Source organism: Sinohyriopsis cumingii, chromosome 3, assembly GCF_028554795.1.
Source record: "Sinohyriopsis cumingii isolate HCF-2022 chromosome 3, ASM2855479v2, whole genome shotgun sequence".
NCBI classification, from domain to species: domain Eukaryota; kingdom Metazoa; phylum Mollusca; class Bivalvia; order Unionida; family Unionidae; genus Sinohyriopsis; species Sinohyriopsis cumingii.
The window spans coordinates 8,868,497-8,882,625 of NC_142963.1; the positions used below are offsets into that span (position 1 = coordinate 8,868,497).

At 34.4% G+C, this 14,129-nt stretch overlaps 1 protein-coding gene across 3 annotated transcripts in view; it reads right to left on the reverse strand.

Moving 5' to 3' along the window:
- The window catches only part of LOC149802441 (uncharacterized), a 166,285-nt gene extending 152,243 nt beyond the window's left edge, over nt 1-14,042 (reverse strand). Inside the window, exons 1-3 of one of the 3 annotated variants that reach the window (XM_089951665.1) lie at nt 13,866-14,042; nt 11,349-11,522; nt 4,538-4,730 (exon numbers count right to left, since the gene is read on the reverse strand). In XM_089951665.1, the coding sequence (XP_089807791.1) occupies nt 4,538-4,730; nt 11,349-11,494 (339 nt within the window). In that variant the 5' untranslated portion in view covers nt 11,495-11,522; nt 13,866-14,042. Of the gene's footprint in view, nt 1-4,537; nt 4,731-11,348; nt 11,523-13,760 lie in introns of those variants that run through there. The other 2 variants (XM_089951664.1, XM_089951666.1) reach the window with 2 other exon arrangements.
- Nucleotides 14,043-14,129: the final 87 nt, after the last annotated feature.

A 14,129-nucleotide genomic window follows, 5' to 3' on the forward strand; every position in this document is an offset into this window, starting at 1 on the left:
CTGCAAAATGATATGTACTGATAAAGACAACAGTTACCTGAGACAGGAAAGTCAGCTATATTTTCTATATTTTTTCCTTTCTTAGCCTGAGAAAACTGTTTGTGAACATAATTAGTACAAAAGACAATTGTATGGAACAAATCAGTATCAGTGATATAGAAAATTTTGGACAGTTTACAAAGTGGTTCATGAAATCTTGCTATTACTTAATATACAGAAAAATGTATGTACTAATACTGATAATGCATGATGATTTAATTCAGGACAGGAAGCAATAATTTAGAAAGGAAGTAAGGATAATCAATATGTATCTTACACAGAAATTATCATACGGAAAGACAAAACAAGGGTTTTAATCATTAAGATAAATGAGGAACTCACACTAATGCTAAAGAAAGTTTAATAAAAAGAAGTGCATACATGCAACCTGAATTATAAAAGCAGGGCTTTCCCTAATAGCTGGTAGCTTAGACATTTGGCTTAACCATCTAATGCTGATTGTTTTATCTCAAAATGGTACATGTCAGAAACAATGTGCTAGAACACGTTTTATCTCAAGTAAGTACATGTCAGAAACAATGCCTAGGAACATGTTTTATCTCAAGAAAGTACATGTCAGAAACAATGCGTTATAACACATTTTATCTCAAGAAAGTACATGTCAGAAACAATGCGTTACGAACACGTTTTATCTCAAGAAGGTACATGTCAAGAAACAATGCGCTAGAACACATTTTATCTCAAGTAAGTACATGTCAGAAACAATGCCTAGGAACATGTTTTATCTCAAGAAGGTACATGTCAAGAAACAATGCGCTAGAACACATTTTATCTCAAGTAAGTACATGTCAGAAACAATGCCTACGAACATGTTTTATCTCAAGAAAGTACATGTCAGAAACAATGCATTATAACACATTTTATCTTAAGAAAGTACATGTCAGAACATGTTTTGTCGCAAGAAGGAACATGTCAGAAACAATGCCCAGGAACACAAGAAATTACACCATTTTTGTATCTTTGATGTCAGATATTTATGGGGAGAATGCCTTGTATTTTATAAACAGTCACCTGTTCTGAAAATTAGGTAAAGCCCTGTAAAAGTCAACGAAAAATTCTCTACAGAAGGTGAAAATAGAGGCTAGTGTCAAAAGTCAGTGTAATAATTCTCTACAGAAGGCAATTATAGAGGCAATGCCAATGATAAAGCAGTGACACTCTTTCCAAATATTTTTAAACTCATAAAACTGTTTCAATATCATTCTCCATTGTCATCAGACAAAAAAGTTTCCTTTATAATGTGTTCCTTGAGGCAAATATAATAATCTTATAATATAACTTAAATTGCACTCATGGCTTAATTTCTCATTGGCTGATGGTGTTTTGATGTTTCTAGAATACGTCTGAAACTTCCCATTGGTTGAGCTAGGTCACATGTATTGGCCTATTTGATGCAAAATGAGTCTAATATGAAATACGGTCTGAACAGGCAGTGTATATAAAGAGAGAACTGAGCAATACGTTTTGTTCTGATTTTGGAATCATTCATATTTCTTGTGTTCCAGGACCTGTTGAAAGTCTGCAGATGTGTTATATGTTGTACTTGGATATTATTCAAGAGAAAAAAGATTTATTTGGAATGTTCAGTGGAAATAGGATACCGGTACAATATTATTCTGGAACTGTTACGGATTATTCAAAGGAATTCTGGACAACGCCATCTTGACCATGTCCCTGTTCTAGGACCGCTACAAAATTATGGTTTTCAAATTTATAAGAAACTTTTCATTCATTTAGGACTTTGACAGACCTTTATAATGATTAGTTTGGATTCACTTCATAAAGCTATAGTTTCCTCTTACATTTTCATTCATAACTTTGATAATAAAATTCTTTGTTAAGCTTTACAATACTTGGTTTTGCTTTTTTTCTGTTACATAGTTTGCGACTATAGAGTTGTAACAGTAGAGTAATCAGAACGAAGATACATGCAGATACTTTGGGTTCCTGTATCACATTTAGAACCCAAAGTGTTTAGGTGTGTATACATTGGGCCATTCCAATGTATAGGAATCAGCAATTAGCCAGGCCTTTGGGCTCATGATTGGTGTGACAAAGGTTGGGACTGTTGGCATTCCACCTTGTCAATGATGTCCATCATTAAGTTGAGCACATCAAGCATGTATTGCATGAAACTGAGGAATAAAAAGGCCATTCCATTTATACAAGTTTTTGCTTGCTGAAAAATGAGTCTGTCAACATACTAGCCAGCCTAGAAGACATCAAACTAAAATCTGGATTGTCACTGAGGATATCAAATTAGAAAACTCCAAACAAGAATACAAAGGTCTGGGTACTTGTTCCACTTCACTGTTTGAGATCCGTCACCGCAATGAAGTTATTCGGAAGAATGAAAACTATTCCCATGTAGGTTTGCCAGCCACTAATGACAGGCTTCCAAAAATGGCATCAGTTTTGATGATATAAACATATAAATAATAATCCTGAGAGGGCTACACTCGTATGGCAGACTGATGAGGTAGGAGACATGCTCCCCCCGTGTTCATCTCCATAGCGATAGAGATTGTCCAAGGATGCGTTTGCAGAGGAATTGCAGATGCAAGTCTAAAGTGCCTTCATGATGCAACTTCTAGTGGTTGCCACTTGAGAGAGCTGGTCCAATAGTCAAGGTTCAGTCTCCACTTGGATCAAGTAAACATTCTTATGACAGCCCAAAAAGTAACCAAGGACTAAGATGCCTGCTGTCGTAATAAGCAAAACTTGGCCAGCAAATGAATGTTCTAGCAGATGGATTGCTCCAACAAGGCATAGAACTTACAATTGCATGACTTTAAATCTCTTTTGGGGGGAAAGCACAACAAATTTAAGAGTAGCTAAATAGAACTTTTGTTTTAATATCATGATCATAAGAGCATAATTTTAAAAGCCCAAAATAGATGTGCAACGTTCACAACTTAAGGAATTCTAAATCAGGAGAGATGTTTGTAGGAGAACAACAGTATCATTAATTTTTTTCTAGATTTTAATGGCAAAATCATAAATAACTGTTAATGAGATTCTATAGGTTCTTTATACCATTTAATACCTACTTTAATCAGTGCTAGTATTAATACTGTGTAGCTACTAAAGTAATGGACATATGCTAATGGTCAAGGCACATATCTGCAAAACAGAATCCAAAAAGTGATATTCTGTAAGCACAGGATAAGCACTACATGTCATAATTCAATTCAAAAGATGATACACAAGTAATATTTTTTGTCAAAAATCACACAAAGGATGGAAAATCTTTACTACATATTACAAAATATATCTCTGAATGACCAGAAAAAAACAAAATTAGCTTACCTTCAGTATCTACATGATTTTAAGACAAAGTGAAAAATTATGAATTGTTATTTCAGACAGTGAAGGATACAGAACTGTTTTCATAAGCGTTGCATTACTTGCACTATTAAATTTGTCTTGTAAATTTGGGATACACCAGCTATGTAAACAAAACTGAATCAGCTCTTGTAAATATACCCTTCCCCTGCATACCCACCCTACTGCATGACAGATGAGTTTAAAGAAAAGATAGCATAAAAGTCTTCTAAAAATAGTAAGAGTGCAGCAGAACCTGTCCTGAGAGTCCATCCCTTCTATTATTCCTGGTTGTAAATGACTCAAACAGAAATTCAGTCATTAGATCAATGGGAATCACACAAATGTCAGTGCTCAGGTAAATGCAAGGTTAGAAAATTTATTTCATTTTTCCACATACCCCTTTTAATTTTGATGAAAATTTAATTTAAGTAAGAAATTCTGTTGTTTGTCAAGCTGTATATATACATGGATATATACATGAAATGCCATTGAATGAATATGTACAAAGAATGTCAATGCATGGGTTTATACATGGAATGCTAATGTATGGACATGTACACAAAATACCAATTTATGGATATGTACATCAAATGCGATGCATGGATATGTAGATGAAATGCCAATGCATTAATGCCAATGTGATTAGTGCATCAAGCTTCCACAAAGATGGACTTGACATAAACTTAGGAGCAATTACACTTCAGAACACAAAGCCATACCTGTACAGGGAGCTTTGGTGACAAAAGGGACGCAGCCACAGTTGTAACCAGAAAAAATGACACCATATATACTCTCTTATAAGTCAAGTTAAACTGCAAACAACAAATACCTAGACCTGCAAAAGCACAATGTGACTGCAGATCAGGGTCTGTGTTATTTGTTCTACCGATTGCACAGACCCAGACCAATTTCTGCATCTTACAAGTGAGTATATACATTATGTCTTATGATAGTTCATTCAGACGTGACAACTGTGTCAATTTAAGATCAATCTCTCCCAGAGTTCACAGCACTATGATATGCTTCAGTAATAAGTGATGCCTTTAACACATCATTACAAACTGCTTTTTAAAATGAAGGAATCCTTAAGTTATTAAATCTGGAGATAAAAACATCTTAATGGGAAAGAAGCTTAGGACTGAATTTTTACCTCAATAATTTTGATTCTTTTGTCATAGTCTTTCTTGTCCTTTTCTACTCGAGCTTTCAAGTGAACAACTGAGGCCCTGTTTTCACTAGAAGACCGAGCACGCTCTTTATCTTTTTCCTTTTTGACCATGTAGCTGTGGCTGTATTTGTTGGAATCCACAAAGCCATCAAGACCTGCCTTTCTTTCGTGTTCCCTTAAATAAGAAAATACAGGTATATAACTAAGGAAATCTGAGCTCTCGAATGAACCAAAAGACTTAATAAACAATAATAATAATAATAATAATAATAATGATAATAATAATAATAATAATAATAATATAATGCTTTATTTATAGAGGGTGACTCATTATTCAAGGACTTTTCTCCTTGAGGCCCTCTTAACGAAGAGTATAACAATGTACATTATATGAAGATAGCAATAATTACTGTTTATTTTAACATGTTTAGTATTAAAATACTAAATTCCATTATCTATTAGACGCCAAAGTAATATTTGCTATTAACTTTCTAATGATAATGTAAAAGTATACCAGTTTCATTCTTTAAGTTAAATGGGCTCTAAAGTTATAAGTGGAGAGCAAGAGAGGTGCAGAATACTGACCAATGACCCTGCCAGTAAAGACAGGACACCCAATGTGGCGCATAACACACCTTCTAAAAATGATATATGTACAAAATTACAGTGTAACCCCACTATAGCATGCTCCATTATAACATGAATTCAGATTTAACATGATCATGGCATGGCTCCCAAAATTTTATATGCATGTATTTTTCTCTAAAACAAAGAATGTATAAAAAGTTTATTCAAGGATCGTGCTGGGCTTTGTCAATGTTGAAATTGCAATTTGTTTCCTTATTGGCAAAAAATATACCATCTGCCAATTTTTTCTGACAAATAGTTCGCTGTTTAAACTTGTTTATACGATCCTGGGTTTGGAATGGAGAAATTTAAATGTATCATGAAAGGAAGCTGCAAACGTGAATATAAAATGCACTGGAATTTATCCATTATTACATAAACAAATCATTTGTTCATATTGACAAACCATCTTAACAGTACATTGTTATATCACAAGGCCCAGCAAAAAAATGTGTGTTGCTATTACACTGTTGGTAAAATTAGGGTAGGTAGGTATTTTTCTTTCTTATTTACATTATAAATATTATAATGATTAGTACAGTATACATAATCTACTAACCACTTCAAGTACTGAGCTAAACCAGCTAAATTAGATGCACAAATCAATTTCTGAATTAAAAAAATAGTTCATTTTTTTTTTACCATGGGGGGAAACAATTCCTAGGGTTGGCACAGAAAAACAGGGACAGTCAGGTGACCGGAAACGCAAAGTTTTTGTTTGTTTGGCATCTCTGCTTATGCTGACATCTGGCATGAGTAATGTACACTCAAAATAGTCATGTGACCAGACTAGCTACAATCAGCATACCTCTGAAGACCAGAACAGGAACTGCTACAATTGACCAAATGGCAGCTAATTCATTTTGTTTAAATGTACCCAGAAAAGATAGGTTGGCATCTGTTAGTCTCGAGAGGCATTGGAAGTGCGCCTATGAGAGATGTCCCAGTTGGTGGTTGTGCAGCATCTGCTGTGGTTTGGAGCTGCTTCTTCTTCCTCTGCGATCACTTGTCATCAGCTACCAAGTGTAGATTGTCCTTGCCGGCTTTCAGACTGGTGATCAGAGATTGTCACCATCTGGACCTGTCTAGAGCAAGCTCTTCCCTGGTGTTGACATCTATGTCAAGGGCTTTCATGTCGCACTTGCAGACATCATTGAAGCGAAGATGTGGCCATCTGATCGACCTCTTGCCAGAGGCAAGTTTTGAATAAAGAATGTCTTTGGGGATCCGTCCGTCATTCATCTGACATACATGGCCCAGCCATCTGATGTGACATTGGCGGAGGATTGTGATAATGCTGGGAATATTGGCACTTTCAAGCACCTCGTTTTTTGTTACTTGATCGCTCCAGGTGATCCCGAGTATGTGTTTGAGGCATCGCATGTGAAAGGTGCTCAGTCTTTTCTCTTGTGAGGTGTACAGAGTCCAGGTTTCACTGGTGTACAGGAGAGTGCTTAGCATGCAGGCAAGTACACGGAGATCTTAGTGTTCAGGGTCAGCATGCTGTTGTTCCACACTCTCTGCAACAACCTGAAGAGAGTTGTTGATGCCTTTCCAATCTGCTTGTTGAGCTCAGCATCGAGCAAGATGTTGTTGGTGATGGTAGAGCCGAGGTACATGAACTTACTGACTACCTCAAGTTCATAGTTGTTGATGAAGATGCTTGGGGGTCCACATCCTGAGCCATCACATTGATTTTCTTTAGGCTGATGGTTAGCCCAAACTCATCGCATGCTTTAGCAAAGCGGTCCATCAGATGCTGCATTGAAGACATAAACTTTACTTTGTTTTGTGCCTTCATGAATCTATCATCAACCATCAGCTGAGAAATAACATTCTTACCCTTAGGTAAGCTTGCTACTCTTGCTAACAATGGTCAGTCAGGAAGGTGTCAAGCTTTGATGTTATTTTAAATACCCAATGCTTCAAAAGATGTGTTAACTTCTAAATGAAAGTGTTTTTTGTTGTCATTATAAAATTAATAAGATTTTAGTTTGTGATAAACGAATTCTTAAAAATGTAATGAGGTTCTGCAAAAATCTTCATTTCAGAATCCATCTACCAACAAAATTTAGAAATAAACACTTTCTGTATTGAAAAAAGCCTGATGTAATTAATTGGGTTATCAGCCTGATATTATAGTGCTTTTCTTATCTGATTATCAATTCTAGCTTGATTATGAAGCCCAACTTCCTCATATTTAAGTAACAAAACTAAAAGCTTCAGAAATTGAATAAATTGAAGGTCACCTGTGCCAGCATTGGTACAATAATCAAAATGAACAAATGACCAGTATTTTTGGTGACCCAAAATTTAATACAGAATGTTATAAAAGATAAACAAGAAATGTCTGGGATTTACAATCTTAAGCCAAAACATCTTCCACCTGCAGTTTGCAGTGGATAAAGAAATTCTACCAAGAATACCAATTTAAAACCATTGAAAATATGAAGCTATATATTAATAGCAATAAATGCAATTAAAGATAAATTTTATTGCCTTAGCAAACATGTGACATAACAATTTCGGGGAATTTACAAGGCATTATTGACAGCACATAATGTGTTCTGCTTGTATGTGATACAACATATGCTACACAAGAAAAAAACAACAAACAAACTAGATATGAGAGAAAATTCTACATACACAAAATTAAAACTAAACTGATGTAAAAAAACTTGAGGCTATTTAATGAAGATACTCATTTCAAAACTAAATATGCATTACAGTAGGCATTCCATTCAATTTCAAAAGATAATGATGTTATAATGACAGACCAAGAGAAATTAACTGCTATTGCAAAATTGAAAAAGTTAGGCTTCAATAACTGGTCCCCCAGTTTTCTGTGCTTTGTCTCTCTTCAGTCATTTAGTCATTGATTATTCTTGATTTTAATTCTATTCCAAAATCCACAGTATGTTCAAATGAGTTTAAAAATTTTGAATTTTGTGCTGTCTGAGTGATTATGAAAATAATTTCAGTAATTTCACACTGTTTAATTACAGTAATTGTTAAACCCTGTATAAATATGTATTTTGTATGTGTTCCTTGGTGTTAAGATGTTTTATTTTGCATTGATGCCAACTTCTCAACTTAATCATTGGGTTTCAACATGCAAGAGGTGAGTAACTAAACTAAAAATAAAAAATTCACTTGACAATTGGGAAAATGTTATGTAAACTGAAAGATTACTGTATCAAGTGAAGATTTTTTGCATCACCTGAATATAATACATACAATTTTAACTCATACTGAAAACATTTATGGGAATTTGTTTCTTCGTCACATATGCCTGCCAATTTCGTAATGTTAAATTCGTCAGATGACCAAAGCAGAAATCATAGGTATATTTTGTTTGAGCTGTTGGCAAAAGAATACAGCAACAAGTGCTAAGTAGTGTCAGCATACAAACAGTAGGGCTATGGTAAAGGTAAACACATTTCTACATCTGAAGAAAAATGTGTTGAAAAGACATGTATATTTGACATAGAAGTATTACACAGAATCTTAACTAAAGGTTCTACAGACATGTATATTTGACACAGAAGTACTACACAGAGGTTGAATTAAATAACAGATGTGTATTTGACATAGAAGTACTACACAGAGGTGGAGCTAAATGTTGTACAGACATGTATAACTGACACAGAACTGCTATACAGAGGTTGAACTAAAAGTTATACACAAATGTATCTTTGACACAGAAGTACTACACAGAGGTTGGCTCAGTCAACAGATAAGTTTCACACAATGTAGTGGACATCCACCAGTACATATTTATATTGCTGTGGCTTTCTAATTGGGGAAATAAAACTTAATGTCTCTCTCTATTATTAAGATCACTGTATCATTAAGCTTTTTATATTTTGTGAAGCACCTAAATATTCTCAATGAATTCTTGTTTGGAAAGTTACCTTTCATCTCTCAAAATGTATGTATGTCAATGCATTCTAGTGCACACGTCTATGAATATTAAATGATATTGTGTACAACTTAAAAATAGCATTCTCCACTGTAAGTTCCATGTGATGTAGTGGACATCCACTATTACATATTTATATTGCTGTGACTTTCTATTTGGGACAATAAAACTTAATCTATCCACGACAAGGGACAATGTAACATCTAGAACAACCCATATATCCGATCAGTGACAACAATATGGAGGAATTAATTTCTACTTTAAAAAAGTTGATTTTCCAGAATCCATGATGCTTCTACTGTATGTACTGCTTGAGGACAGCAGAGTCGATTGGAGGCATGTGAGTCTACAGTGGCATGTGGAATTAATACCTAAACATGATAAAGCAGGGTTCTCAATAGTTTTCAAAACCAAGAGTCATTTTACCCTTGACCCCTGACCCCATAATTTTAAGAATACAATGGAAATGTCAAAAGTCAAAACTAAAGTCTCAATAGTCAATAGTTTTGACAATCATGACCTCATAACTGGGATTGTTCATCATTCATGGAGCAAACTGATGTTTAAGATTTATTATTTCATGTTGAATGAAGAAACACAAGTACAGTATTTTGGAAGAAACAGACAAAGCACAAAGTTAGACAAACATGGTCATTACTGAGTTTTGTACAAGAGTTTTTCTTTCTCTTAAGAGTTTCTCTTTCCAATTATGAAATAATGTGTGTATATTTAGTATATTAAACAGAAAAAAAGATTATTTTATACTTTATTTTTAAAGACTGGACCTGCCCTCTGTGTTAAATAGGTTTGATTTTGGAGCATCTTAACCCCAGTCAACACATTTGAATCTTGCACAATAACTGCACAATATTTGTAACCCTTGGAAATTCACTTATCCATGTTTCCTTCAATTTTCTTTTCTTTTTATTTTTTTCCTCCTCAGAACTGTTACTAACTTTTTGCTTCTTTGGAGTCTAAGAGTCAGAATGATCATCACTAGCAGGTTGTTGTTGTTGTAATAGGGTTTAATGTTATAGGGTTTAACATCATTTTTCAGCACAATATAGGCTGTACATGGCAGCCAGTATAATTGGTGGAGGAAGAACCCGGAAAACCCCGGAAAGAACCACTGACCCACAAAAAGCTAGTGGCAAGCTTTCACACATACCTGCATCAGCCGAGCCCAAGACTCGAGCCCACGCAAACAGAGGTGAGATGGTAGTGATCTATAACAGTGAGCACATTAGACCAATCAGCCACTCAGGACCCCCTCACTAGCAGGTAATTTTTAAGACTGAGATTTAACAGTTCACAAATACATCTAATATTACAAAATGAGTCCATTCTGTTATTCAATCTAGAGTAATCTCAGCACAAAATAAATCACTGAGTGTAATGTCAATAATTTCTTACTGAATGATACATAATTAAAACATATAAATTTGTACATATTTTGCTGATCAAAGTGACTTAATTGACAACTGACAATAAAATACAATTAAAATGTGTCCCCTTATCTTTATCTAACTGATTATAATTTGATGGGCAATCAAACAAATGCTGATATTTGATCAAAAGTTAATCCAATCATGTCATAATTGATGATTTCCTCTTTGTCTACGATAAATGTCCAAGATAATCTAAAAAGCATCTAACTGTGATTCAGTTATACGTGCCTAAGTGTGACATAAGTGACCTGTTAGCTACACCAAGTCAGATAATGAGTTTACATAGGTGTGATATTATTGGCCAGTAAGGTGTAAATAGTAGTTTAGCAACTGTCGATCACTGCAGCAGAAAGTAAATTTGTGGACAGTGCATGTACAGTAGGAAAGTACACCATGAATGAATCATGGTAATTAAGACTGATGCCTTGGCCTAAATCAATGAGAGTCAAAAAAACACACTGGTTGCAATTTCCATGCATCAGAAATAGGTCACATTTCAGTTCAAGTGTCGAAACCTGTGGGTACGTGTCTAATGAGAAACCTGTCAAGCAGATGTTTACTTGGAAATATATGGGAATCTCTCATCCACGTGAACTCAGATTTTGTGGATTACCAGAGTTGGTAAAATTACCCATAACTGTGAAAAGGTGCTTGGGAATCCACTGTGGTAAAGTAGGAATCCACAATCCCATATGAGATGCCATGTAAAGATGTTACAGCAGAAAGAGCAAAATACAATTATCTTTCGTATTAACAATGTGACTATATAAGGTATGCTGCAAACAGACATATTTACTTAAGAAATGCAGCATATTCTTTGCTTATCTTCCTTTTTCCATCCTCCTCTCTGATGGGTACAGGAGCACTGTCTGGTCGACGAAGTAGACTGTACCGATTGTGAATTAAAGAGCTGCGCTCAAAGGGTAGATCTGTCAGAACCATTTCTGAATTTCTTATTGGCTACACAATTCTGAAGAAGAAAATTAAAAATTTTAAATCTGATGCAAAGCAGAATGTTATATTACTCTTTGTCTTTCCCATTCACCTTGCCTTGTCTTAAAATCTATGAAATCTCAAACCTATACCTTAAATCCTGATGTTTGTCTTGTATCTAATAGTAATTACACACACACACACACACATATGCATGCAGTTTTACTTGTCTATGTTTCAGCTTCTTCAAAAAGTTTAGGGACAAAATGTTTAAAGTTCTGTGCGTTTGACATAATATCAATTTTTTACATCAATCAGACAAACATACTGTTTAGTAGCTGTTTTTTTTTAACCCTTTGAAACAGTTTTAATAAGATCTGTTTCCTTAAACCATCTGCCTGGGTTAAACTCATTTTTCTACTATCTCAAGTAGTTTTGTATGAAACTCATGTTATTATTTATTTATAAATTCCAGGAAGTGCTGTAACAACAAAGCAATTTTTATAATTTTATGTAGCTTTTTCAGTCACTGGTGACCCTGTTAATATTAAATCATGTTGAGTTTGCATACCAAGTACGCTGACAGCAAAAACATGTTTATATGAACCCACTGTGAAAATGCCAATAGCTAAGATATGCTGACAAATCAAAGAGATTATTGCATGAGGTAGGTAAATTATCTTTGAATCATTGATTCATGCAAGGTTCATGGATATTTTGGAGTGCAAGTTGTTCAAGGTATACAATAATGTTTTTCTTGACTCAAGAACAAGCAAACATGTTTCTAAATATAAGTGAACTGGTGGATCTCAACTCAAATTAAGTTGTAACTGAAGGTCACTCTATTTTTAAAGATAGCAACTACATGCATTGTAAGCTATACTAGTGGACTGTTCTAATAATGCAGAACACATGCCAGTTGTTATCAATGCACCATTCCTTGTACAAACACTGATCTAACACAAAAAGAATATTCCAAGTGAACAGTGGAAGGCATATCTGGTTAGAGAGAATTGCCAGCCATATAATAGTAAACTGTACATTAAATCTGTGCCATATTTTTGCTCAAAAAATTCCTAAATAGTTATTCTCAAATATCATTGAAAATGGTAACCATAACTGCATCTAATGTATTTCTGCAAACATTCTTTAACAATGGATAATGACACAGAGCTCTTTTGTTTTTTTAACATTTGATTAAAAAACCATTGCCATTCTTTCTCTTCTTAATGTGGACAATGCTCATTCCTTTAACCCTTGCAAGTTCAAGTCTCATTATTGAAATGGAGTTTATTTCCACTGTATGTATGTTTGTTTCAACTCACAAGTGATAATGATAATTTTCTGACAAATTTTTCAGTTAGTATAAATGATGTGGTTTCAATGTCATTAGGATATGCAATATTGTTATTCCAACAAAACTGGTGCTGGAACAAAACCTTGCGTGATGCTGTCTGAAACCAACAATAACAATACAAAATCTCTTCCTCCAGTATGAAACTAAAACTATGGTTCTTTCCACACACTATCATGAATTTTTCTCATTGAATTTTCACATCTTTGTCTTGTATCTTGTAATGTAGCTAAAATTACAGAATTTGTTTTGTGCACGAATGTTTCAAACAGTATTCACACTGACATACAGCACACGACCATCAATCCGTACATGCTGAAAAAGAGTGGTCTGTGTATATGTAATCCACCATGTTCATCCCGAGTTCTGGAAGAGTCCTTTTTCATACTGTAAAGAAATCAATGGTAGGCAAGTACATTATGGTTGAATATTGCCGAATAGGAAATGTGTCACTCTTTAATAAACAAATCGACACTTCCAAAGGTAATGGCAGCATAATTTATTAATTTTTTATGTAGAATAACCACCTGTTTTAACATGTATTTAACGAGAAGTGTTGTGTTCTATGTCAAGTCGAACAGCGTTGAAATAATTTAGTGCGTGAAACGATATAGTTACCTTTAGCTACATTACATGATTCTAACCTGGAAATTCACTGAGCTACAGATGCGGATATCATTCGCGATGCTGTACGGAACAAACTTATAGTATATTATGTTTGTGACAACACTTTGCATTGAGTGAATGAGAACTCTTAGAGGCCATCCATCACCATACAATGAACTTAAAAGCTAATTATTAAAATGTCACTACTTTAACTCCCATTTCGACCTCCCACCCTCCCGAAAAGGGGTTATTCGATCACACACCCAAAAGTTGAAGAAAAGAAAAATAGATAAATGAGTAGGAATTGAAACTTACATTTTGAGTTAATGCAGGAAAATATCATTGTTAAAATATATACTCTCTCAGTCTGATCTGCCTAATTAAGATGCAAATATTTATGTTCTGTATAACAATGAACACCTGTAACACTCCACAGCAGCCGCCAAACGTCGTCTTGGTGATTCTAAAGTAAGAACTCGAGAAGATAAGATTAAAAAAAAAACTTAACTGATATTTTTTTCCATATTCAATGCTAAATTTTATTGCAAAATTACACAGTATTAATGATTTATCAATAAAAGTTGTTATTATTTAGACTGTGTAAAATATCGAAATTATACAATAGCTCGAGACTTTGGTGCCTAGGAAACACAAATTCATACGCACTTCCGAGACCTACTTAAA